The 27,974-nt window shown below is 40.7% G+C and overlaps 1 protein-coding gene across 14 annotated transcripts in view; it reads left to right on the top strand.

The window, feature by feature from the left end:
- The window catches only part of ABI2 (abl interactor 2), a 91,980-nt gene extending 73,948 nt beyond the window's left edge, over positions 1 to 18,032 (top strand). For all 14 annotated transcript variants that reach the window (XM_075608567.1, XM_075608566.1, XM_075608569.1 and 11 more), the window contains 3 exons: positions 9,119 to 9,202; positions 14,893 to 15,066; positions 17,693 to 18,032. In XM_075608567.1, coding sequence (XP_075464682.1) covers positions 9,119 to 9,202; positions 14,893 to 15,066; positions 17,693 to 17,868 — 434 coding nt within the window. In that variant the 3' untranslated portion in view covers positions 17,869 to 18,032. The remainder of the gene's footprint in view (positions 1 to 9,118; positions 9,203 to 14,892; positions 15,067 to 17,692) is intronic.
- Positions 18,033 to 27,974: the final 9,942 nt, after the last annotated feature.

The following is a 27,974-nucleotide window of genomic DNA, read 5'->3' as shown; positions in this document are numbered from 1 at the left end:
CCGTGGCTCGCTCTCTCCCCCCGTGGCTCGCTCTCTCCCCCCGTGGCTCGCTCTCTCCCCCCGTGGCTCGCTCTCTCCCCCCGTGGCTCGCTCTCTCCCCCCGTGGCTCGCTCTCTCCCCCCCGTGGCTCGCTCTCTCCCCCCGTGGCTCGCTCTCTCCCCCCGTGGCTCGCTCTCTCCCCCGTGGCTCGCTCTCTCCCCCCGTCGCCTTCGCTCTCTCCCCCCCGTCGCTCGCTCTCTCCCCCCCGTCGCTCGCTCTCTCCCCCCGTCGCTCGCTCTCTCCCCCCGTCGCTCGCTCTCTCCCCCCGTCGCTCGCTCTCTCCCCCGTCGCTCGCTCTCTCCCCCGTCGCTCGCTCTCTCCCCCCGTCGCTCGCTCTCTCCCCCCGTCGCTCGCTCTCTCCCCCCGTCGCTCGCTCTCTCCCCCCGTCGCTCGCTCTCTCCCCCCGTCGCTCGCTCTCTCCCCCGTCGCTCGCTCTCATCCAGTGGCAGGTGCTGATACAAGCATACCCCGGTTTAAGGACACTCACTTTAAGTACACTCACGAGTAAGGACATCGCCCAATAGGCAAACGGCAGCTCGCGCATGCGCCTGTCAGCATGTCCTGAACAGCAGTACAGTCTCCCTACCTGTACCGAAGCTGTGTTCAAGCGTTATTTACATCAGTTATGCACATATATGACGATTGCAGTACAGTACATGCATCGACAAGTGGAAAAAAGGTAGTGCTTCACTTTTAAGTACATTTTCGCTTTACGTACATGCTCTGGACCCATTGTGTACGTTAATGCGGTGTATGCCTGTATAGTGTGCAGCCAGTTGTGCTGTGGTTTCATCTTCTCCCAGGAGGATCGCTATTTTTTGGTTCTCTTCTATAGTATTAAAGTTCTGGATAAGAGCTGTGAGTTTCTCCAGGTGGGCACTCACGTCCAGAGTATTGTGTGCAACGCAGCAGGAAGTGGGTTTCATCTTCTACTTCTCCTAGCTCACATTGCTGGCACAGTCATCTCCCTGGGCTCTTTCCCACTCTGTCCCCCTCCCCCCCCTCTCCCTCCCCCCCCTCTCCCTCCTCCCCCTCTCCCCCTCCCCCTCTCCCTCTCCCCCTCTCCCACCCTCTCTTCTAAGTGGATTATGTTGCATAGCCCCAGTCAGGATCCCTGAGGCTGAGCACCTGACCCACCTGGACAGGAAAAGACAAGCTATATGATAAGAGCTGGCAAGATCAAAAGTAGGAATGCAGCTTTTTGGTTAGTACAGGAAGGTTAAAAAGGCCATTTTTCAATAGCTGTGCCAGGTTTCTTTGTGTGAATGTAGTTCCCAAGTTAAATGGTGATTTTGTTTTTTTTTTAAATAAAGGGAAGAAACCTAGTACTATATCATCTGGGAGCAAAACAAATACTTAAAATGTATTTAATTTCAATAGCCATTCCACTTGGCACATTACCTTTCCTAAAAAATATTTAATAGACACCTCCCTGGGTCCAGATAGCTAATGTTTTAGTTGCTGGTGTACTCAGAAAGCTGGCCACTGGAGTTGTCCCCGGTGATGTTGCAGCTTTCTATTAGCCTGTAGGACTAAAGCCGTTCCCTGCTGCAATTGTTTGGTTTCCTGAATGGGAGAGAAAATCCTGGCAATTACAATAAGCATCTTTACAACTCGGATCCACAGAGCTATAGATCGCATTGTTCAGCTGCTGGGGACCCTGGGTTTCAAATTCTGTTAAACAAAAAATGCACTCCCCCCACCCCCCCCCCCCACCTTTCTCTCCTCCTCCACCCCCCCCCCTGTTTCTCTCCTCTCTGTTTCCCCCTCCCCCCCACGTGGTGCCGCCGATCTGCTGACTGCCGCCGCCATTGCACTCGGAGCCTCACATGCCTACTTTGAATGCCACTACACAGCTAAGTACTTTAAACTAACAATAAGTCAGTAATAAATGTGATAAACATAATACATGGTAATTTTGCTACAACAGTGCACCAGCAACGCAGTCACTAGTGAGTGAGTCCAACGTAAATCTTGGCAGTGATGTTGGAACTGTGCTGCCCTTACCAAGCAGCTTTCACATATTTCAGTTTAGCTAGATGAGGGATTCCATAGCACTGTTGCCAAAATTCATTTCAGTGATGTAGCATGTATTGTGAGGAACTCCTATGCACATATATCTCTGTACAGCATATTCAATGATATTGTAATACATGGTCAAATACCAGTGCGCTATTATCGCTGTCATCAGTGAGTGAGTCCAAAAGTAAATCTTGGCAGTGATGTTGGAACTGCCCTGCCCATAGTAAGCAGCTTTCTCATATTTGAGTTTAGCTAGATAAGGGACCCCACAGCACTGTTACTAACCTGCATTCCTGTGATTAATGTTATTATAACTGCTATATATCAGTATGGTTTCTTGGGTATCTGAATGATCTGAGAATTTTGAAAGTCAACCCATTATGAACTGTAGGATTCCATATTGATGATACTCACTGTATATGTGCATGAGATAAGCAATGAAGTGTTAAGTGGCATTATTGTAATTTATGGTTTATTACATTCAGTGATCATGCCCTCTGGCAATGATTGTTGGATTGCAATAGACAAACATTGTCTTATTGTTTCTCAATAATACCATTGTCAATGGCGGTTTATTCACGGCAGTAGCTATTATAGATCTAAGCACGACGTGTTAGATTTGATTGTGTTTTATTTATTATTCACTTAATCACGTTTTTTTCATTATATTGTATTCACTAAAAATATAAACATTAGTGTGGTGTGCACCATTAATGTACTTTCTGTCAATGACAGTTTGAGTCAGCCTTTCATTTATGTGTTATAATTAATTTAGATTTGAAGTTTTACAGAAACCGGCCACTGGAGCCTTTGAATTAGTACGTATACTTAAGATGGCTTTCACTTTTGCTAGAAAAGTTATTGAACTAGGAGCATTATGCTGTGATCCACAGTACTGCATTTTTCACCAGGACAAGGTAGTCCTTTGGACAATGCCTCATTTCCCTTCCAAGGTAAACACTTCTTGCCATATTAACCAGGAAATATTTGTTCCATCTTTTTGTCCAGACCTCAAAAATCCAAGAGGTATTTTTTTCATATGTTGGATGTGGCGAGCATTAAGAACCTATATTTCCAGAATGGTAGGTTTTTAGAAAGTACAGATCTTTTAATCTTGTTTGCAGGGCATCAAATGGGAAAGGTAGTCTCTAAGACTAATAGCTAGATGAATTAAGACCCTGATTCTGGAAGCATTCAAAGCATCAGGAATGACTGCCCCCAGTCTCCATCAAAGCTCATTCCACAAGGCAATGTTACTCAACTCCAGTCCTCTAGGACCCCTAACAGTTTCGATTTTAAAGACATCACTGCTTGAGCACAGGTGAGGTCTGGAGTTGGGAACCACTGCACTAGAACAATGGCTACATCTTGGACTGTAAGACAGGATGCAGTTGCAGAGCCAGTCTGTAAAGTCGTCACTCCATACTTTCACAAGATATTACCAAATAGATGTTTCCGCATCAACAGAAGAAGCGTTTGGAAGGCAGGTCATCAAGGCGGCTGTATCATTTCAATTTGCCCAACCAAATTTTTTTCAGGGGGAACTGTTTTAGGACATTCCCTCATGTCTTGCGCTGACATGGAGGGACAGGCGAGAAAAATTTAATTTTTCTTAATTTTAATTTCCTTTCATTTGGATCCTCCATGGCTGTGCATGCCTAGTTCCCACCCTATCATTTTCTTTAACATATTTATCTAAACTAAATCTGCTCATTGGTTTTCCTTTTTCTCATCTGATGTTGCAATTTTATATTTACCACTGTAGCGAGCCCTGATCATCTTATCTCCTACGGGCAAGTATTCTTGTCCAGAAACTGAGGGAGTTCAGATAATTGAATCCCCCCCCCCCCCATAAAAAATAGAAATAAAGAACAGCATGGATTGCTGTTTTTAATGGAGCCCATAATGTCAGTACAAGAGGTTAAAGGCACAGAGTGGCTTTCTGTCATGACCACCAAGCAAGCAAGCAGGCAGGCTGAGGCATAATGTTAAACCCTTTAGACTGACATCTCTGCTTCTAACTGAAGGCAGGACATATGGTAGAGAAATGGAGACCTTCTGTAGCAAAGAAACATTGAATAGTGCGTTACAAATGACTATTAAACATACTCGGTTAGCTCAATTTGAAGAATTGTAGAGCAACAAATAAAGGTTTTAGTATGACTTGTATGAATACACGGATCATTCTGACTGCCAAACTAACCTTTCCGTAACTAGCTTCGTATTATGTTCCAAGTGAAGAACCTATAAATGTTTTTTTTTTCTGAAATAAGTTGATTGCATATAGACATATGACTTTAGATTGCTCTGCAACATGTTGGCAGGACCCTTCTTGTATATCAGAGGTTTATCTGTTCAGATTCAGGTATTTCTGTTGCAGTAATACTAGGTGTGTGCGAGCGTATACACACACACACACACACCACACACCACACACCACACACCACACACCACACACCACACACCACACACCACACACCACACACCACACACCACACACCACACACCACACACACACACACCACACACACACACACCACACACACTCTCTGTTTGGCCTTGCTGAATTGTTTGCAACTCGAGCAGCAGCAGTTCTCAGTTAAAAGTTAATTTTTATAACAGAATTGTTGTGGTAGTGTTTGCATTCCATTAAAGCAGCAGTTCAAGCAATATCCTACATGTGATTTTTTTAATAAATCAGTTCTGTACTATGAAAAAATACCTGTAGCATTAAAAATTAAAAAAAAATGTTTTAAATACATTTTTTAATGTTTCTAATGTAGGAGACAAGGAAAGGTGCACCCGCTCGGCCTAGTGTGACCGCAAGGGTCGGAGAGACAGACTGGTGCAATAGGGCAAGGGGATAATTGAACACAAAGGACAATATGAAGCAAAAACACTGTACATACAGATAAGGCCCTATATAGTGCACTCGGAGTCTGACAGGGGAGAGTACCCTGCTGAATATGCAGTTCAGCGGAGAAAAACTGGACCAAACAATGATGGTAGTAGTGTTAAAATACTTTATTAAGGATTACTATTAAAATGGTATGGTACCAATAAATGTAGTGAATAGAGTGAACTGAAAATAATACAGTGCTGATGCCCCATAGGGGGTCTCTTGAATGGCAGGTTGCCAAAATGTAGTCCAAATAGAACTATAACGTCAGCACTATGCAAATCCAGAAACAAAGACACCTATGCCTGATGTATAATGGTTATAGGGGCTGATTCTGGTACATGACGTCACTGGAACGCTGAAAAATCCTGGCACTCACAATAAACACTAGTGTATGTAAATAGACACAACGTGAGGCGGCCGCGGGTGTGAGTTTGGGAATCAGAGGGGGCCGCGGGTGTGAGTTCGAGAATCAGAGGGGGCCGCGGGTGTGAGTTCGGGAGGCAGAGGGGGCCGTGGGTGTGAGTTCGGGAGGCAGAGGGGGCCGCTGGTGTGAGTTCGGGAGGCAGAGGGGGCCGCGGGTGTGTGTTCGGGAGGCAGAGGGGGCCGCGGGTGTGTGTTCGGGAATCAGAGGGGCCACGGGGGTGAGTGCAGGGGGCATGGAGAGGCAGCAGGACGGAGGCAGAGGGGCCACGGGTGTGAGTGCAGGGGGCATGGAGACACAGCAGGACGGAGGCAGAGGGGCTGCGGGTGTGAGTGCAGGGGGCATGGAGAGGCAGCAGGACGGAGGCAGAGGGGCCGCGGGTGTGAGTGCAGGGGGCATGGAGAGGCAGCAGGACGGAGGCAGAGGATACTTACCGTGTCCAACGATCTGGAAAAAGAATGGCTGCTCATTGGGGGCGGGCTCGTATAGAGCCTGGCCGCACGCCCCCAAAAAGCCTGGGAGCGCGAGCCAATCAGCAATCAGTATATATATACTGCAGCTTTAATGCAATACAGTTTGTAACTTGTGCAGTGCTTTTTGTGACATTACAATTTTGAGGTACAAGAAGATATTAATGCAATAATTGATATAACGGACCTCCTGCATTAATGCGGTTTCTAATAATTGTCCATGTAACAAACAAAAGTTGCACAAAAATCATTATTTGCCAGTCTGCTTATACAGTAGGATCGGTTTGGCAAGTCCCTTCAACATTGATAAAGAATTTAGTTTGGCAAGCTTACCAAGTGCATAGTAATATGAAACATTGTACTTTCTTGCTGGGTTCAAAAGTAAGAATATACAAATGCACATACTTCAAGATCCACATGTATGTATACCTTTATTTATATAGTATCATCTGGGTACATGCAATAGCACTTTACAATATACATTACATAATAGGTGTGTTTGAAGGTCCTAAAGGTGGAAAGAGAGGGTGCAATTCGGATATTAAGGGGAAGGGCGTTCCAGGGGTGTGGGGCAGTGAGTGCAAGAGGTTTTAGGCGGGAGAGGGCATTGGATACAAAACTGTTAGACAGAGGACATCCTTGAGCAGAGCGCAAGGGTGGAGCAGGTGTATAGCAAGAAATTAAGGCTGAGATGTAAGGAGGGGCAGAAGAGTGTATAGCCTTGAGAGGAGCATTTTGTAAGTAATATGTGATTTAATAGGAAGCCAGGAGACCTTTAGGAGAGTGTAAAGTGATTTATAGGAGAAGCATTTAGGATAGATTGTAGGTGAGAGGCAGGAAGGCCGGACAATAGAAGGTTACAATAGTCGAGACGGAGGAAAAAACAGGTTTTAGCTACATTATTAATGTGAGGGAGTCAAATTAGACACCTAGACACCATGCTTGTAATACTGTGTATGATAGTGCTGACAACAGTAATGTAGAAGGGGGCAGTAGGACCAGGCTTGGGAAGAAGTATGAAGAGCTTCTTCTTTGACATGTTAAGTTTGAGTCGGCGGAGAGTCACCCAGGATGATATCGCGGAGAGACATTCAGAGACTTGTCTGTACAGCAGGTGTAAGGTATGGGGTTGAACATTACATTTGTCATCAGTATAGAGGTGTTATTTTAACCCAAGAGATGTTATCAAGTCACCTAGAGAGTGTGTGAAGAGGTTCCAGGACAGACCATGGGGTATGCCCACAGAGAGATCGAAGAAGGAGTAGGCAAATTAAACAATGAAAGTATAATGGGAGAGGTAACAGGAGATCCAAGATGGAGCTCTGTTATGGATACTAAGGGTATGGAAAATGTGAAGAAGAGGGTGGTCCACAGTATCAAAGTCTGCAGAGGTCGAGTATTATGAGAAGAGTGATAGCCTTTGTCTTTGGCAGCATGGAAGTCATTGGTTATTTTAGTCAGGGCTGTTTCAGTGGAATGAACATTGCGGAAACCAGATTGTAGAAGATCTAGGAGAGAAATTGGTGGTGAGAAATTGGAGCAAGTGAAAAAATACAAGACGTTCAAGGAGTTTAGAGGCAAAAGGCGGGAGGGAGACAGGGCGATAGACAGGTAGGGTCAAGCTTCCTGTTTTTGAGTAAAGGTATAACTGTTGCATGCTTGAAGGCGGTGGGTTTGATTGCATAGAGGGAGGAGTTGAAAATGTGTAAGAATAGGAATTAGAGGAGGAGAAAGGTTTGAGGCAATGGAGTCAAGTGGCATGGGGAATGGATTCCACCTTTTTTTCTTGAAATAGCCCGCAAAGTCCTGGGGTGAAATGGAGGAAGAAAAATGGGTAACAGATGATGGTCAAAGATAGTAGGTGTCGGTTATACTTGAGTGTTTGGTGACGAAAAGTAGGGTTGTTTAGCCTTGGAGAGGGAAGAGTTGATAGAGGATAGGATACATTTGTAGTGAAGAAAGTTGGGTATAGTGTGAGATTTCCTCCAGAGACGCTCAGAAGAGCGAAATGCTTTAAAGGAGCATGCGTGTGTGGCAGTTTATCCAGGGTCAGGGGATAGAAGGGAGAGAACGATAGCGAAAAAGAGGGGCATGAAGATCGAGAGGAGAATAAGGCAGAGTTGTATTTTGTGACTAGGTTGTCAGTCTGTAGCAGAGCAGAGGGTGGGGCGCAAAGTGGACTCAAGTGCAGGTCTCTGCAGAAACAAGGGTAGATGGAGGGGGAGGAGTGATGAGATGAAAGGCGGAAAATGGAGAAATCAGAAGTTTTTGTGAAAATCAGGAGAAGGCCAAAAGAAGAGGTTAGAGAGAAAGTGGAAAGCTCATGTGAGAGAGGGGTTATCAATATGACCGTCCCCAAGGAGAACAGGGGAGTGAGGAGAGGCAGGATTCAAAGTGAGAGACACAAGGGGGATGAGTAGTGGTAGGTGGGCGATAGATGACCGCTACGTGGAGAGGGAGGAGCAAAAAAAGCCCATCAAAGAAAAGCCACCATAGTAGAGGGCAGCTTCAAGTGCAGTCAAACTGAGTGAGCCAAGTCTGTTATAGCAAAAACGAGTCAAGGGAGCAAAAAAGTTGTGTACAGAGAGGAACTTGTTGGAAAAAGAGCGTGCATTCCAAATGGCACAGGAGAAAGTGAGAGGAGGGAGGTTGACGGGATGGTGAGAGGGGTTTACATCAGGAGGAGGTAAAGTTGTATGTGGGAGGCAAGGATGAGAGCATTCGTTTACTTAATGCTATATTAAATTTTAAATATTATATTATATTAAAGCCTGTAATGTAAACAGTCATTTTTAGCTCTATTCTTTTCAACATGCTGCATAGAGCCTGCAATATCGTATAATTAACCCTTTTATGTCTTGGTATTAAAGAGGGGTTGTAGTTGCATATTTTGTCTAGAAAATACCAGGTCGACTAACAATGTTTACCTCGTCCTACCTAAAGTATTTTTTTTTTATTGGAAACTGTCATTTTTATCTCTTGCATTTTTTCACTTGCGTGATTACATTTACATTCTTACTTGAGTTGAGGTAAGATTTGACGGTCTCCTTGTTCCTACTTCTGTAAGTTTCACATTTTAGAACTATCTTATCAGAACATAGCATATTAACTTTAGGCTTTTATTGTCTGTTGATGCATTAATTTACTTGTGCCAAATTTTGTGATCTGCCCAATATTGTTTTTATACAGCTATGTCAGTGAAACGGTCAAATATCGATCTATCTATATCTATTAACTTTAATTGTATGTCTCCTTTCTCTACAGTATCCCCTGCTCCTCCTCCCTCCATCCTGCAGGTAACTCCACAGTTACCTTTGATGGGGTTTGTGGCTAGAGTTCAAGAAAATAGTAAGTTTAGCTCTAATCTAAGCTTTGCTTGAAAATGAATACAAATCTGAATTAATACACACTAAGGCAATATTTGTGAAAGCAGATGTAATTTGCATATATTTATTGAGCTGAAGGTATTCAGGATGACATTTCTCCTGTTTAGTACTTTCTTTATTCAAGGCAAGCTTTACAACCAGATATTTTAACTCGGAATGAAAGTGTGCTAACATTTTAAGCCCTATTAAAATTGAATATTACAAAAATAATCTTTGCTTTCATCATGTAAGGCAATAAATCCAAACTTTTGATTTATGCACAAATGTATCTGAGATTCGTCATATAGAATAATTCAAAAAATATTTGTTTGCTGTGAAATTATTGAATTATATTTTTTTTGGTTTTCCTGTTAACCACATGGCAATGGGAACTAATTGGTATAGCTCCTCCCTCAGCGCAGGTAGTACAGGAAACACTTCTGAAGGGACCTGATATATAAGGCCCTCCCTTTCCCATAAAGGGCAGTCTTTTCCTGCCTTGCCGCGTTGCAGGTAGTGTTTATTTTGTAACAAACAGGTCTACTTTAGTGCAGTTCAATCTGATGTGGTCACCCGCTTCTGTGACCGGGCAGAACACTGCAGAAGCATCTTGGAACGCAGGTAGTCTAGAGCGCATGGCTAGGGTAAAACACTCTGGATGCCTCTGAGCAGGAAGCACAGAAACCGCATCCGCGTACTTGTCTTCTCATTCCCTTAAAGCGGCAATGATGTGTTGTCACATGTGCCATGCGGACCCCACCATAGTTTTAAAGGGGCAATACCATCTAATGGTGTCTAATCTTGCTGAAGCATTTCTGAGGCTATTTCTCACAGAATAATTATGGAAGCTGAATAAGGCAAAGGGTCGCTGCCCAAAATTTGTTATGTGCGTCCCTAGGTAGTCAAATTATTGTAATACAAAAGGGTGACTAACAATGGAGTGAAGATTGGTTTCTATATTCTCTATCTTTGATGCAGTACCTTAGGGGTCAGTCGGAGGAAAGGTCTCCCAAATCAACCACTGACCTTTTTTCTGCATAAGAGGAAGGTGGCTAAGAAATCAAAGCTAGGTGCAGCTTCTAATAAACCAGTGCTGCAAGCTAAGAAATTATGCGAAGAATGCTTGTCTGTGGCCAGGGACCCAGTGACCAGAGTTATACTCTCCTTCATCCAGGATAGGTCTCTCACATTGGTTTCTTTTAGCACAGCTGATTCCATAAACTGACCCAGAAGAGATCAAGGTTGCCAACAAGCCTGGATAGGTTGAGGAGCATCTTCATCATAGGAGTCTGACGTGCTATAGCAATATCTGGAAGGAGAGGACTGTGATTCATTTGATTGTGAGGTATTAAATGAAGCCTGAATTTCATTTGGATCTGGTTAATCCACCGATTAAAGCAATGCGAGAGATCCTAGAGCTGCATGATGCAGAGGATGAGCGCTTAAAAGGAGATAAACTTTTCCAAACAAAGGCAAAAAGTTTTCCATTACATTGTAATAAAAAAAATAAGAGACTGAATGGATTCATGAGACTCCAAGTTTTATCCTTCTTTTCACAAAGGCATCAAAAATTGGAAAAATTACTCAAGTGGACGCTGCAATCACCTGTATTGCAAGAAAGACCACATTACCTGTGGAAGATGCAGTGGCGTTTCATGAAACATTGGATTAAAGGATTGAGTATCCTGAAGAAATCCTTTCTAGCAGCGGGTCTTGCTTGAAAGCTTATAGTAGCATCTGCTTAATGTTTCAGCGACATAAGAATGTTACTGGGCAATCTGGAAGAGATTTAGGATTGAGGTTCTCTTGACACTCCTTTTCAATCGGCATTATCATAAATCAAGATGGCGGCAAACTATATAGCAGAAGCATCGCTGGTCGTACAGTGCTTGTCGCCAATAAGCATGTCCCTGTCAGTGACGGCACGAAAAGTGCTGTCGCTAAAGACCTCGAATAACACAACAGATTCGACTTGCAAGAACAACTTTTTTCTCTTCCCTACTTAAGTGCCTTTTTCCAGGAAAGAAGAAATAGAAAATTCTTTATACCTCACAGTGCCTACTGACCGGAAAGGCATTTGGCGCAACAAATATCAAGAGGGGGACAACGTAGCTGTTTTCTGGCCCCTCAGAAGATCTTTTGGGAGAGGCAAGTGCACATGGAATGTGGCGAGCCCCGCAGTGTGTTTGGAGAAAGAATAGCTCAATTTGTTGCCTTTATGGGCTGTGCCCATACAGTAGCAGAGTTCTACGAATTGTCACAGCAGGGTGCAAACTGGAATTTGCACAAGAACCTCCACGGAATCTGTTTTCGATATCCCGAAATCCAATTTCCCCGGGGAGCAAAAGCCTTGGACAACATCCTAAATCAATTACTTGACATGGTAATAAAAAAAACAGGCTTTTGTTCCAGAATTTTTCGGGTCGAGAGTTTAGAGCGGTATTGGATCTCGGGGAAGTAAATGTTTTTCTGCACATCAAAAAATTGAAGAAGTCAAGCCCAAGGATTGGTTATTTTCAGTCGATTTTAAAAGATGTATACGTGCACATAGCAAGAGTACCAAAAATATCTGAGATTTGAGGTAAACTGAAGGCATTAACAATATACCGCCCTTCAGTTCGGCTTGTCTCTCCCTCTCCCTCTCCCCCCAAGGTGTTAGTTACATCAGTTGCCGAATTCAGAAAAAAAAGGAACTCTGATCTATCCTTACCTAAACTGCTAATAAAATCTCTGAGCTATTCTGACATAGCATACACAGAAAGTGATTGTGTTCCTGGGGCGGCATGGATGTATAATAAGCTTCCACACAAGTCGCTTAATTCTATCTCCGTCCCTAACGCTCCTGGGGGTCTCGTTCCAAATGGAACAAGGAGGCGTCTGTCTAACCCACAGCAGAATTGAGCAATTGGCAATACAAAAAAAAAAACAGGATAGGTAGCGCTAACTATATGGATAGATGGTATAATACAATATACAACCTTATATATGGAACATTACCCACACATAAGGGGCTGCCAAATGGAACAAGGAAGCGTCTGTCTAACCCACAGCAGAATTGAGCAATTGGCAATACAAGCCACAAAGCTAAGAAGGTTAAGTCAGGTCTCTGCAAGAGATAGCATGACCTTGCTGGGGACATTCGCTGCAACTATAAGTGTTCTAGGGTGGGCCAGATTCCACATAAGGCCATTCCAGAGAAAATGTCTTGATCAATTGAACAAAGATCCAAGGTCCTTACACCAAGGATTATGTCTCTATCCCTCAACAAAGCAGGATTTAAAATCGTGTTCGAATCGGCAGAAATTAGAGAGTACATTTTCTCTCCAGGAAGTAACCTGACTAATGATCACCCCTGATGCCAGAAAGTCTGGTTGGGGAGTCCCAACAGGACTTCATTGGCACAAGGAATTTGGCCAAAATTCAACAGCAACCTCAACAAATATGCTAGTTACCCGTTAAAAGAACAGGAGGTGTCTTTAAAAAAAAAAAAGTTCAAGGCGCAAATATAAGGATAGAATACGACAAATACATTGCGAAGCAAGGGGAAACCAGAAGTTGGCCAAACGCTATCATCTATTTTCTGCAGGTCACTATCCCAGAAACCACAATACGACAGCCTAGGTTCTAAGCATCATCCACCAGGGAGAATGGGAACTGGACTTGCAAGTATTCCAACAGATCATACTTCGGTGGGGACAATCCCAAATGGATCTGATTTCAACACATCAAAAGAAGGGGGAACATTTCTGCTCAAAGTACTCCCACCATCTTGCGAGCCAGGGATGCTTTGAGTTTTCATTGCAACTTCGAACAAAAATGTATTTTCCATACCAATTACCTCTTATAGTGAAGATCTTAATAAAGATAAGAGACAAGGTAGTAGCAATAATACCTTCCTGACCAACGATAATCTGGGTTCCCCATCTGGTGACTATGGCACTAGATCTACCTTGGCAACTCTCGTGGTCGCAAACTTCTGAAACATGGTCGAGAACAGCACCCAGAACTGAATATTGGCCATAGTGGCATAGAGGTTGAGTGGCAAACGTTAAAGTAAAAAGGCTGTTCCGACCGCAATATCAACTCGGTAAAATTGTCAACCTCATCTATTTATTGTAGTGTCTGGCGCTGTTTTCAGGAAAATTAGTATAGATTGTTCAATCCTCTGTCACCCTGGTTGAATTCTTGCTGGCTGGGTTAATGAAAAGCCTTGTCTCCTTTATTAGATCTAGCAGCGTATAAAATAGTTCTGTGATTTCAACAGGTACTCGGGCACCAGGTACCTCAAAGGAAATGTATAGTACCAACGTGGGATCTTTAACTAGTCTTAGACCCTCTAGTAGAACTTCACCCGTTCAAACCTTTTCGGCAAATACAGTACCATTAAGACAGTTATTACAGTAGAAGACAGTATTTTTTGGAAGCAATTACATCTGCAAGATGAGTGGAAGATTGCTGACTGTCTCGTGCAGAGGACATTCTCTCATTTTTCAGCAGGATAAAGCAGTCCTAAGACCTGTATCACGTTTCCTTCCAAAAGGAGTCTCATCAATCAAGAGATCATTCTGCCCGAATCCTGATGAGGGGAGACTACATAACTTATAATAAGGTGCTTGAAGGTAAATATAATTATTCACAAAATACAGAAAATCATCGGATAGATTGTTTATAATCACAGAAGATGGCAGCAAGCCTCAAGGGCAATCCTATCACAATGGATTACTTAATTTATCAAACCTGCCTAGAACCTTGAAGGTAAACAGATTCAGCAGGGAACAAAGGCAAATTCGACAAAATAAGTTTCTACCTCATGGGCATTGAAAGCCCAAGCATCTCCAATGCAAATTTGTAAAGCTGCAGTCTGATCCTTGTTCACACCTTTTTGAGAAATACGACAAGCTGGACGTACAAGCCTCGGCTGAAACAAGCTTTGGCAGGAAAGTTCTGCAAGTGATTGTAGATTGCTTAAACCGTTAATTAAAATGTGTTTGTTCTTGTCCTCTTGTTTCCCGCCCATTGGGTGAGCTTTGGTATATCCCAATTAGTACCCACTGTCATGTGGGGAACAGGAAAATAGAACATTTATTCATTTTATCGTAATTTTCTTTTCCTATACTCCTCTAATGACAGTGGATACATCATACTCTCCCTGTAATTAACGTATATAAGTATGTTTATAGCTATGGGTGCACCCGAAGACTGCCTCTACAGGGAAAAGGAGGGGCTTATATACCAGTTCTCTGCAGATTAGTTCCCTGTCCTATCTACGCTGAGGGAGGAGCAATTAGTACCCACTGCCATTAGTGGAATACAGGAAGAGAAAATTACAGTAAGCTGTATACATTTTCTATTTTCATTCCGCTAATGGAGTGTAATTTTGTAATTTTTTGGGAATTGTAACTTGCATTGATACTAAGCTGACAGTTACAAGCTTTGTTACAGGTTTGTCTGCCCTTCAGTTTAGTCAGCAATTAAAGGTATTGGGTAACATACCTGAAGGTTGTTGGTCTTGGTTGCATAATGTTTTTAAGCTGCTACACTCAGCAGCTCAGTGTTGATCAATACTTAAGTTATTGGGGACAATTAAGTGGAACTGTTTCTCTAACAGTATAACTTACAGAGACCTTGAAAAATGAATGTATTACAGCATCAAAACTTGTAATTTTCTCTCAGTTTCAGAGACCCCACCACCACCACCTCCCACCGAAGAGCCAGTCTTTGATGAATCGCCTCCTCCTCCACCCCCTCCAGAAGATTATGAGGAGGAAGAAGCCGCTGTAGTAGAGTACAGTGATCCATATGCTGAGGAGGATCCTCCTTGGGCCCCAAGGACCTATTTAGAAAAGGGTATGTGAAAAAATATTCGGCTGCTTTATTTTTCCTGTAACTGCTTCCGATCAGACATCAGACCTTCTGCATTTCTAATAGGGGAACCAAAAATCATTGTAGCTGATGCATCTGTTTTTTTTCCACCCTAAAGCTCTAATTTAGGAACCACATGTTTGTGGAAGGGTATGTGTAGTAAAATCCAAATTGTTCCCCTTTTGTGACTTAAATTGGTAGAACTGTAAAACAGGTCACAGTGAAATAACCATTAGTAATATTAGAAGGAATGGTATATGGCTGATGTTTAAATATATTGCCATGTGATAATTCACCTTTAAACATTTAAAGCTTTATAGAATTAACAAAGTCATGTATTTGCTTTGATGCAAAACACAAAGCAGCACCAATGTATGTAGTATTTACCCAAGGAAACTGATCTCTTGGAGAATGAGGCAGCTTTGTTATTTAACATAAGGCTACCGTCTGAATATATATTATGAAAAACAACTTCAAATTAGCAAAAATGGATAATGAAAAAAGGATTGCAATAGAAAGTAAGGTCAACCCTAAAAAAATCTTTAAGTACCTTAATAACAAAAAAATGAGAAAAGAAAATATAGGACCTTTTCAGTGTGAGATGGGTAGGCAGATTATTGGAGATAAGGAAAAGCTGAGGTATTAAACAAATTCTTTGCCTCTGTGTTTACCAGGGAAGAATCAAGTTCAATAGTAGTGCCGGAGGAGGAAGCCACAACCTCCATATTAATGAACAATTGGTTAACTGAGGAAGAAGTTCATAAGCTGAAAAAATGAAAGTAAATAATGCACCTGGCCCCGATGGCATACATCCAAGAGTTCTCAAGGAGTTAAGCTTAGTAATAGCAAAACCATTATATTTAATATTCAAGGACTCCATTTCCACAGGCTCAGTACCACAAGATTGGCGTAAAGCAGATGTGGTGCCTATATTTAAAAAGGGAGCTAGATCACAACCGGGAAATTACAGACCTGTAAGCCTGACTTTAATATTAGGGAAACTACTCGAAGGTTTAATACGGGATAATATTCAGGAATACCTAATGGAAAATAAAATTATTAGTAATAGTTAGCATGGATTTATGAAGGATAGATCTTGCCAAACTAACCTTATTTGTTTCTTTGAGGAGGTAAGTAGGAATCTAGACCAGGGTAATGCAGTTGATGTGGTCTACTTAGATTTTGCAAAGGCTTTTGATACGGTTTCACACACGAGGTTGGTGTACAAAATAAAGAAAGTTGGACTCAGTAATAATATATGCACCTGGATTGAAAACTGGTTAAAGGACAGACAACAGTGGGTTGTCATAAATGGAACTTTTTCAGGTTGGGCTAAAGTCGTGAGTGGAGTACCTCAGGGATCGGTACTGGGACCCCTGCTTTTTAACTTGTTTATTAATGACCTTGAGGTTGGGATCGAGAGCAAAGTCTCCATCTTTGCTGATGATACTAAATTGTGTAAGGTAATAGAATCAGAGCAGGATGTAATTTCTCTTCAGAAGGACTTGGAGAGACTGGAAACGTGGGCAGGTAAATGGCAGATGAGGTTTAATACAGATAAATGTAAGGTTATGCATTTGGGATACAAGAATAAAAAGACGACTTACAAATTAAATGGAGATATATTGGGGTAATCCTTGATGGAGAAGGATTTAGGAGTGCTTGTAGACAGCAGGCTTAGCAATAGTGCCCAATGTCATGCAGTAGCTGCAAAGGCAAACAAGATCTTATCTTGCATCAAACGGGCAATGGATGGAAGGGAAGTAAACATAATTATGCCCCTTTACAAAGCATTAGTAAGACCACACCTTTAATATGGAGTACAATTTTGGGCACCAATCTTAAGAAAAGACTTTATGGAACTAGAGAGAGTGCAGAGAAAAGCCACCAAATTAATAAAGGGGATGGACATTCTAACTTATGAGGAGAGGCTAGCTAAATTAGATTTATTTACATTAGAAAAGAGGCGTCTAAGAGGGGATATGATAACTATATAAAAATATATTCAGGGACAATACAAGGAGCTTTCAAAAGAACTATTCATCCCACGGGCAGTACAAAGGACTCGGGTCCATCCCTTAAGGTTGGAAGAAAGGAAATTTCACCAGCAACAAAGGAAAGGGTTCTTTACAGTAAGGGCAGTTAAAATGTGGAATTCATTACCCATGGAGACTGTGATGGCAGATACAATAGATTTGTTCAAAAAAAAAGGTTGGACATCTTTTTAGATGGGAAAGGTATACAGGGATATACCAAATAAGTATACATGGGAAGGATGTTGATCCAGAGATTAATCCGATTGCCAATTCTTGGAGTCAGGAAGGAATTAATTTTTCCCCTTAATGGGGTTTTTTGTTTGCCTTCCTCTGGATCAATAAGTATAGATATAGGATAAAGTATCTGTTGTCTAAATTTAGCATAGGTTGAACTTGATGAACGGAAGTCTTTTTTCAACCTCATCTACTATGTAACTATGTAACTTAACCATTAATGTTGCATCAATTAAGACTACTTGTCTCAGGTTGGTATGAGGCTCTTTGTATTGGTATGTCTGCATTGAAACATTGTAATTCTTTTTCCATACAATTAATTTCTACCTATTGTTCCCTAGTTGTGGCAATTTATGACTACATGAAAGACAAGGAGGATGAGCTCTCCTTTCAAGAAGGAGCCATCATATACGTCATTAAGAAGAACGACGATGGGTGGTACGAGGGAGTCATGAATGGGGTGACGGGGCTGTTTCCAGGCAACTATGTGGAGTCAATCATGCACTATTCCGAATAATGACCATGCAAGGCCCAGTGACAAACTTCCCTGAACAGGAACCGTTGGGGCTTCCCAGATTTACATGAGCCCCTGGGGGGCCAAGTAAATAGACTGAAGGATCATTGTGATTTGAACCACCCACGTTTTTCCCCCCTTACTATTAAAAGAAAGTGATACATGTTGTTTGAACAAAAGTGATCTTCCTGTTGCCTTGTAGCAGGTTTGAGTTATTGAAATCTATTGGTTGAACTGGAGATGTACAATACTTTTTGGAAAACAGGTTCCATGACATTTATTAAGGCTGCTTCTTCCCCCCCACCCACACACACTACCCAAGGATCTTGGGATATTCTCATGAGTATTTGACCTGGCCATTTACAGGTATTTAATCTCTACCAGTTTCTTCCTGTGTCAAGTATACATATGGAGTTTATTTTTTGGAGGTCTTGATATTCTATTAGGTCCCAATTTTCCACAGCTGCCCTACTAAGCAGGAGCTAAAGTAACTGTTGGCAAAGGTTGAGCGGGGTGGAGGACATTGAGCACTATTATCAAGCCTGGTTAACACTTGCTGTTTCCTGGCATAGCTGCACACACTTTTTAAGGGAAAGGTCATGCACCAAAGAATTTATTTAGAGTCGAGGTTTTGATTTTTAAAGGAGTAGCATAGGCTTACTTTGCAGGAGTTACTCCTGTTTCTATAATACACTCTAGCAAGTTTAATATTGCTTATTCAGTGAATGCAAATGATGTATTTGGATATCTGACAACAGTGATACATTAATCATTGCTAAACAAACATTTAATCCAACAAAACCACTCTCACCTTCAACCACTAAACGAAAGTTTAGAATAGTGCTGGATACTGAGGATTAGGCTGGGTTCATAATTCTAAAGATCTGTGATTTAAGAAGCCTGTTTCTGCATTATTGCCTATCCATTGCTAAATTCAGTCTTCGTTCAAACACTAAAGAATGATGTTAATGCTATAGGGGCGTTGCAAGCCATTGTTTGTTGAGGGATATAGTGTTATGTAGTGAGAAGTTGGCACTTGGGTGTGGCCCTTTCCAATTCAAAGACTTAAACTTGCCGTGGTCTTTAGTTTCTATTCTGCAATGTTTGTTGCACCGTTACTGGTGTTGATAAGTACTTACTATTGGATATAGCAGGTTTATGTAATCTTAATTGACAAGTCTTCTATTTGTGGAGGCTGACAATGTATCAGCACTTACATACAATTTTTATTACATGATAATTGAAAAAACCACTTAATATGGAGGTGGGGGAAACAAAATCAAATCTGACATTAAAGAATGTAAGTATATCTCCCATTTTGGCATGTTTGTGCAACACAGTCGGTGTCACTTTTTAATATCAAAACTAACCTATTCTCCCATGGAGGGGCCTGTATACTTTGCAAAGGGTGGCTTCAGACAGAAATGGGTGAAATCCACGATTTTGCAGATATGCTGTGGATGAGTTTATGAATCTGTTTTTATGATTTTCTATGCAATACTAACAGTTAAGAAACTGGGATTTTTATTTTGTAGTTGACTTGGCCAATGATTGGGGGAAAAGGGGTTAAAAGTCTGTGGTTCTGTATTTTTTTGTTTGTTTTTTAATAGCATGCATTGTACACATGACTGAGGGTCGTGCTTAAGATCTAATGTTTTTCACATCACTTGTATTCAAATTTTCTTTTCAAGTTATGATCAGTATATAAATGTACAGTATTTAAGACTATAAGACGAGCCAGAGAGAGCGAAAAACATACCCACATTTACAAAGTGCTGCTAGTCCATAAGACTCCCTCCGGTGTTGGAAAATACCTTTCAGGCAATTTAATTGAATAGACTGGAAGGCATCTTATCGAATAGCCGTGTGTCTAAGCCAATATTAACTGCACTGCTAATTATTTCGAGAGCATTTAGAAAAATGAGCATTGCATTAGATTGCACATAGCCCCCCACACTATTTTATTCTACAAAGTAATTAATGCATTTTAAATCTGACCAATTTAAAGCATACAATTAGGCAATGTTGATAGAAGCACAAAATAATGCAACGTCCTGTTAGGATGAGATTTCACAATCAGAGCCTGGACCCCTCTCCCACCCATACCCATAATGGCCATGGGAATCCTGGTAGTGAGCCTGTCCACAATGCATTATTACAAGGTACAGAATCAGTGGTATATGTGAGCTTTAGTACTTATGAATAATAGCTTTCTATGCTCTTGTCAATTGAAGAACTTTTAATTTGTGCTAGGTCTGTTAGGGGGTTTCCCAAGTGGCAAAATATTTCATTTGTGTCCTAGGCACAGGTGATGTTGGCAAAGTCCACCCAAAGGAGACCTTTCCGAGTCTCTGAACACTACAGCATTTTTTTAAATTTGCTGTACTTTTTTTCTTCTAAGAAATAAATTGTAATCCTATAACTTGTTAAATGTTTGCTTGGGAAGTCCCTAGCTAACATTTTTTTTTTGACCTGTGAATTATACACATTGTGACACATTATTAGTCTGAATTAGACATTATTTTGAAAGTGAGCATTTTATTCTGTTAAGCAATGCTATTCCATAAGCCACCCATCAGTACTGAAAGACCTCTTTAGCCCATTAACTAAAATGGGCTGTAAAGGTGTCTTCGGCCAACAGATGGTGTTACTGTATGTAATAGCACTGCTTGCTAAATATGGACCGTAGTCCTTTCAGCATCCAATGTTGTCCTTGCAATGAGTGACTGACTTAAAGCATGTCAGAAGAGATCTTGTTATATACTGTGTGCAAGGAATACTGAGGAAGGATACTTTTCCTTTTAAGACCTAGTCCCACTCAGTATATTACAAATGAATGTTGAACATTTTATTGCAAAAATAGTTAGATCTTTTTAGCTATGGAAAAATCATTGTTTGTAAAGCTAACCAGAAAAGCACAATGACAAATGCCACAGAATCTACAATAGATATTTGAGGGCTTTATTTCATGGAAATTAAAAACTGGGTTGACCGGGAAGCTCATGATTAAAAAAACAATAGAAAAGCAAAGGCCACTACCAAAAAAACAAAAAGTTTAACATTCTAAGTGGGACATGGGTATTAAATAATACATTGGTTTTCAACCCTCACCTATGGAACTCCAGTCTATGTTCACTGTGTATTATGTTTGTTGATCCCTTGGTCATTCTTAAAAACCTGGTGTTTCCTGTAGAGGGAGTTGAGAGATACTAAATAGAATATCTGAGATTTCAGGCGTTGAATTTTAAGTCAAAATCAGGAAATTACAAGAGTTTGCCTATGACTGTAGGTAAATTCAACACAGTTACCTCTGTCTTTGAGTATTGGATATGCTTTGACTGTATTAGTAGAAGATTAAGAGGAGCGCACAAACCAGAGGGAGCAGGACAGGACCCAAAATCAAAAATATATTAAAAAAGGTACTTTATTGTATCCTTTTTTTAATGTATTTTTGATTTTGGGTCCTTTCCTGCTCCCTCCGGTTCGTGCGCTCCTCTTAATCTTCTACTTCTGCATTCCAGCATTGGAAGTTGCACAGCCAGCCAGTGTAAGTAATTATTGCTACATGGTTACCTACCAATGAGATTGATCGTGGGTGATTTTGCACTACCCACTACCTGTCTTCAGGAGGACTGTTCCCATATTGTTAGCTGCATTACCACTACTTTACATTTGTGATTATGGATTTCCTTTGATGTTGGTTCTGGCATTATATCATTTGACCTGGCATTTGAGCGCTCTGCTACCTCATCTATCTTGACTGTATTAGTGACTGCAGTTTGTGACAAGTGCAATTTAAATACTTGTATAACCAATATAGAAAGACCAAATAAGAGGTCCTAATTAATAAACACTAAACATACGAGAATATATATATTTATTTTTTAAACTCTGGAACTACAGCTCTGGGGAAATGTAATTTTCAAACACAAAGAAATGCAGCAAGAAAACCAAGCGCAAGACCACTACAGCAGTGTTGGAGTGAAAAAATATATATAAAGGGGAATTCCCACTCATGTTAAGGGAGCAAAGTAGATCAATGGCGAGTAAACTCCAGGTGATGGCAGTCCTTGATCCAATGGCTTGGTGCAAGCAAGGAATATATGGAAAAGGCAAAAGTAGTGCAATATAATTTAATACAAAAATGGGGCGAGGGGAAGAAGAGCAATGCATTTACAACTAGACAGTAGGTCTACACAGTTCTGTCTGAGTCGCTGGGCAATGCTAGAATGCTGAATTCTCTGTCAGCTGTTTTTTGGGGGCCCACGCAGTCCAGTGACATCACAGATGTGGGTGGCGATAGGCGTTAAGTCCATTCGCCAAAAGGTGCGGGTAACCGACAAATCAGCTGCACGGGCAATACACTCAAACCAGTATTGTTAGTGAAGGAAACACCCTATGCATTTCATTGATGGAAGCTCTTCCACGAATGAAGTGTATAGGGTGTTTCCTTCACTAACAAGACTGGTTTGAGTGCAGTAACTGAGTAGCTGATTTCCCGTTGCTGACGGCTTTTGGCGAACTGACTTTCTCCACGCCTATCGCCACCCACATCCATGACATCACCGGACTAAGTGGGTCTGCGAGAAACAGTTGTGCTGATGAAGAGAGAGTTCAGCATTTCAGTGGTCCCTTGCAACTACAGTTCTATTTTTGCCCCCCCCCCCCCCCCCCACACACACATTAGTCCTTGCTTTCCTGAAGGACTGCCATCAACTGGAATTTACCAGTTACAGTAATACTTTGCTCCCTAACATGTGAGTGGGTCTTACCCCTTTATATATTTATTTCACTTCGCATTTTTTCACTTAACACGGGTTGTGTTTTGTATTCGTGTCCATTACACATGCTCTTGTGGTCTTGGGCTTTTTCTTGACTGTATTAGTGACTGATTTAAAACCAACCCCTTACACACAACATAGACACCTAAAATTTGGTGGCAAATAAGAATCACTTGTGGCCTCCTAGTCTGACCATTTTCCTAACCTGCAAGATCTACAGTGGTTAATTTCAGTTGTATTTTTTGGTCGTACATCACATACCAATTACCAACACCCTTTTACAAGTATGACAAAGTATCTTTTTAATTCTAAGGTTTCTTCTTTTATCCCCTTTTAGTTAGTGATGTCATTTAATGCTTCAATACAATTTGAATGAACATTATGCTTACTTTCTCTTAGCTGTGGGGAAGTGGAGTGACATGCAATTTAGAAGCCATGGGAGAATGGAGTAGCCCGATATAGGCCCTTGTCAGCAATACTTATACCAAATGTTGGGAAGCCCTCATCTAGAGTTGTTTGGAAATAATTCTAATGTTAATGGTACACTATACTTGGCTTGCTCTGTGCAAGCAATACTAATGCTAATATAATAGGCAAAGAAGAGTGGGTAGCTGTGTTGGCCCTTTCATGTAGTAAAATATGGTACGACACCTTTTTATTGGACCATCAAATAGTTCTATTACAGGCTTTCAAAACTCTCTGGGTTCTTTATCAGGTATGACAGGAATACAGAAATAGAGATTATATACAGATTTGTAAGGGATATCTGGTAGCAGTGCATTTTTTTTAGATGGATATTATACATATACATATTATACATATACACTATCTTGTCCTATTCCACCCCTTCACTTATGTCTCCTGATTGTCTAGGTTGCGATTTATATTTCCACAGAGTATACTTTTATGCCTCCACTGTTAATTTTCATACTAGCATACCGGCATACCCCGATTTAAGGACACTCACTTCAAGTACACTCGCGAGTTAGGACACATTTTCAATGGCACCATATCCCTGTGTCCGTACGCTCGCTTCCTGAGTATGGACACTTATTCTGCCCTACAGACTGCCGTAGTAGTGACGCGCTGATACCCCTCGTCCAATAGGCAAACGGCAGTTCTCGCATGCGCCTGTCAGCACGTCCTGAACAGCAATACCGGCTCCCTACCTGTACCGAAGCATCGATAAGTGGGAAAAAGGTAGTGCTTCACTTTAAGTACATTTTCGCTTTACATACATGCTCTGGTCCCATTGCGTACGTTAGTGCGGGGTATGCCTGTACTAGTTTCCACCATATCTTAATATCCCACCTCCTCAACATCCACTGCAACTAGATATTCCTTTTAAACACTAAATCTGTTTCTGTATTTATGCCATACCCGATGACAGATTAACTACTTGTTGGTCCAATAAAAGGTATATCACCTACTCACTCCCCTTTTTATTTTACTACTACAATATAATGAAAGCAACCAAGAATATAGAAGCAGTCAAGGTGTTGCTTAGAGATAACATATCTGGTCTAAAACGCTACAAAGGTCTCAGATTTTTAAGTATTAAATACACATATGCAAGTTCTTACGGCTCAGGTACAGTATTCAGTTTCTGCTGCCATTGTAATTGCTCAAATGTTCCAGACTTAATAAAAAGGAGATCAGGCACATATAGCGTAATTGTCAAGTTATTTAGCACAACAGGTGGTATTTCTGCTGAGTTAGTGTCTGTACTAGTGCAGTGTGGGAGACTGGACAGTTGAGAAGAACTTGGTTGAGCTTTTGTTTCCGTCAATGTTTTACAACTTCTGGTTATTTGTACTAATTGGATGCTTTCAACAATATTCCCTATTGTCAAAAGAAATTAAGTAAAAGGCACTGAAATATCCTACTACTTATTGGTCCCAGTAAACCTCACATGCTGTACATAAGATTACAATATTTGATTATTTAATCATTTTAAAATGCAAGCAAATCGGTACTATAAAAAGTTTTGTATATAATTTAAGGTTATAAAAACGTCCTGAACTCAGGTGTTCAATAATCAGTACTGGCTTTCCTCTTAATACTTCCTACTGGTATTTAGGGTTTGGTGTGTATCATCACTGCAGGGATTTAAAGAATTTTCTTTAACTATATTAACCTCCAGCTTTCATGTTACCAGTGGTTTAGAAGGCTCAATGCACAATAGCTTAACACCTTATCTCAGAGATTTAAGTAATTGCCACAGTGGCTTTACTAGATTTTGTTTATAGCTTCTGAATAGGCTAGTATCAAAGATTTACCATGTCCACTTAAATGAAGTTTCATAGCAGTATTTGCTGTGGTCAAATTAAATGATGCAGTAGCACTGCTAATCTGGAGTTATGATGGACTAATTTAACAGAGCAGTGATTTTATTTTAAAGCAAGCAGCAATCCATGTGCAGTAGTTGTGTCTTGGACACATTTGCCTATTTGTAAGGGAGACTAGAAGCATTGTAACCCCTTTAATTAAAGTTGCGAGTGATATTTCACTTTAAGGGTGGGGTAACTATTGGCTTCTGATATGTAGATGAAATACAACCAAACCTCTTACACCTATTTGCTTTATAATAACTTGATGCATACTACAAATTGGTAGTATCGGCTTGGTGTATTAAAAATAAATAAATAAAACTTTATGGTTGCCAAATGAATTAACATTAGAATTGTGAGGTACAGGCCAGTTGTTTGGTATATAGAGTTGTAACGATTCATTTTTGGATAAACAAAAATTGCAGACTGCCTTGTACTTTTCTCATGTCATTAACATTGAACAGCAGTATTTCTTCCCTCCCACCCCCACAAATTGTTGCCTCAGACAGCAACCTGTCCGTAGGAAGATTGCATGTCCATATTGTTTTCATGATTGTGAAGCTAAAGTCCGGTGATAAATACGCTAGTCTGCACTGGGTGTGTTTAGAGCATGGGCTTTGTAGTTACAGTAGTGTATTTTTTATTATTCAACTTTGCAAATCAATTAGGCCCCCTCCTCACAAGACGCCACGTTACCTAGTTAATGTGTTACATTGGTTAAAATGGCTCCGCAAACTAATCCTTGGGTGGTTTCAGGGTTTTACAGACCACTTTAGATGTTAGAACTTGAAAAGCACTGGGTTCCCTGTAGGATGCCAAAAGCAAACAGCATGTACAGTAAGCGATCTTAGGTATACACATTCACAATTATTTACAGGTATTGTATCTATTTAGTGTGAATTGCATCGCAAATGCTTTAATATATTAGATTGCATTTCAATGCTTGAGTCAGTAATATTAACCTGAAGTGTTTAAACAACGTATATATTACAATACTGTTCATGTTTTCACTGAGCAGTGCATTGTAAAACTGTTTTGGGCCTACTCTCCTAGCAATTAAGGGTTACATTATTTGCAGAAACTAAGCGGTATGCTAAAATGTGTTAGCATACTTTGATACCATTAATTGACTTAATCACAGAATAGGGTCAGAATACAAGGTGGGCAGAATCTATTGTGAATGTAAGTGATATGGGCAACTTTAAACCAAAATCTCAATTCTCACAGATGCCTTGTGATTTGCACTTACCAACAAAGGTTTTGACCATCCAAGGTGTTGTGGGTAAACCAGCTTACTAAAAGTGGAAATATTTGTTCCTTTGCTGTAAAAAGTAGTGGGAGTATTGGGTACTAAAACTGCGATGGTAGCATTCTAATAAATAAAGCTCTTCTTGAAAGCTAATTATTTTTTTGCTAGAGTACCCTACCATTCTACCATGATTGGTAGCTCACCTAAAAGCCCCCTGCTTATAACAAGTGTGATGCAGACACCCTTCCTTTGGAGAAAGCTTAACGTACCAGCTATTCAATGCTTATACCGGGCATGGCTCAAGATCTCTGGATGTTTATGTTCATTTATTTTTCCAATAATTTAAAGGGGAACTGTTAGGACATGATACCCAGCTATCACGAAACCAAGTAAAACTATTCATTACTTTTCTCTAGAACTAATTTTGGCTAGATCATGTTGAGACATGAAATCATCAATTGAGATTAGAGTATAAAACCATGTGTGATTAAAGTGAATTCTCAGACTAAAGTTTTCAATCCCTGCATCAATGGAATCACTTCAGAATTCACTACCCAAAGTGGTCTAGATTGCATATTACCTGGTATCTGAAATTGTGCTGTGTATGGCTTGAGTTAAAATGGCAGCAGTTACTTTTGCCGTGTTAAAATGAATTGATTAGGCACCAACCTATTCTGTGGCAATACAATGAGGGAGGGGGGAGAAGACCACATACAAACTATTGCAGAATTTAAACAAAACAAATAGATTATGTGAGTACTTGTTCCAAGAATCAGTTATGATTTTATCCATTGAAGATATTCTGCTAATGAATTTTAAGCTCTCAAATCATTGTACTTATGTCATTTAGCTCCATTTCATCCCAAGCTGGGAAATGCACAAGATGAGCTGTATAAGACACCTTAGATTTTTGTTTTTGTCCCCAAAAGACTGGCATGATGTGTTCCTTTCAATAATTAAACAATTAGAAAACCACTGTTAAGATTTTTGGTCCGCTATTTTCGCCACCAGTTCTGTTTTATTGTGCGCCATTAAGCCACCTCTAAATAGAGTGGAGAAACTGATTATATATTTTTTTTATTGTACTTGGAATAATTGTTGCTGTGTTAAGAACTCTTGTTATAAGTCCTAAATAAAACAAGCATTAAAGCACAATGAAGTGTTGTGGGGAATTTATTTATTGCAGGGCATCATCAATTTACACTCAAATTGGGCATTTTGATATTTACTAGAATGCCAATAAATCAAATAAGCTTTATTGGCATGACGAAAGAACATTTCAGTATTGCCAAAGCGTATATATATAAATGTGACTTTTTAGGTTATTTTTATTACCAACTTGCATCCCTGTTGTAAATTAATGGAATATTGTCAAACTTTTAAAATGATTTAAGCCCTATACTCATCTATTTTAGAAGCATCAATTACCTAGTTTTGACCTGTAACATTGAAATATCACTGCTATGTTACTACATGGGACAGCACCATTAAGACAATACAAAAGGGTAACAAACCGACTACTACGTAAAGTTATTGCTGCCACTGTAAAAATGCATGATGAACGAATACACCTGGAAGGCATTGGTATATATTCTTAACCTAATTTTAAAAGCAGTAACTATTGGGAAAAAAATTTATTTAAAGAGTTGGAGTCCCGCAGGGCTATTTTCAGCTCCAAGCACCACACTCCTCTCGCCTGGAAGATCAAAAACCAGTAACTTCACCGGAAAGTTTTCATCCTGTAAAAAG

This window comes from Ascaphus truei, chromosome 7 (assembly GCF_040206685.1).
Source record: "Ascaphus truei isolate aAscTru1 chromosome 7, aAscTru1.hap1, whole genome shotgun sequence".
NCBI classification, from domain to species: domain Eukaryota; kingdom Metazoa; phylum Chordata; class Amphibia; order Anura; family Ascaphidae; genus Ascaphus; species Ascaphus truei.
The sequence above is the reverse complement of the archived record's forward strand: the minus strand, read 5'-3'. Positions and strand labels throughout refer to the sequence as shown.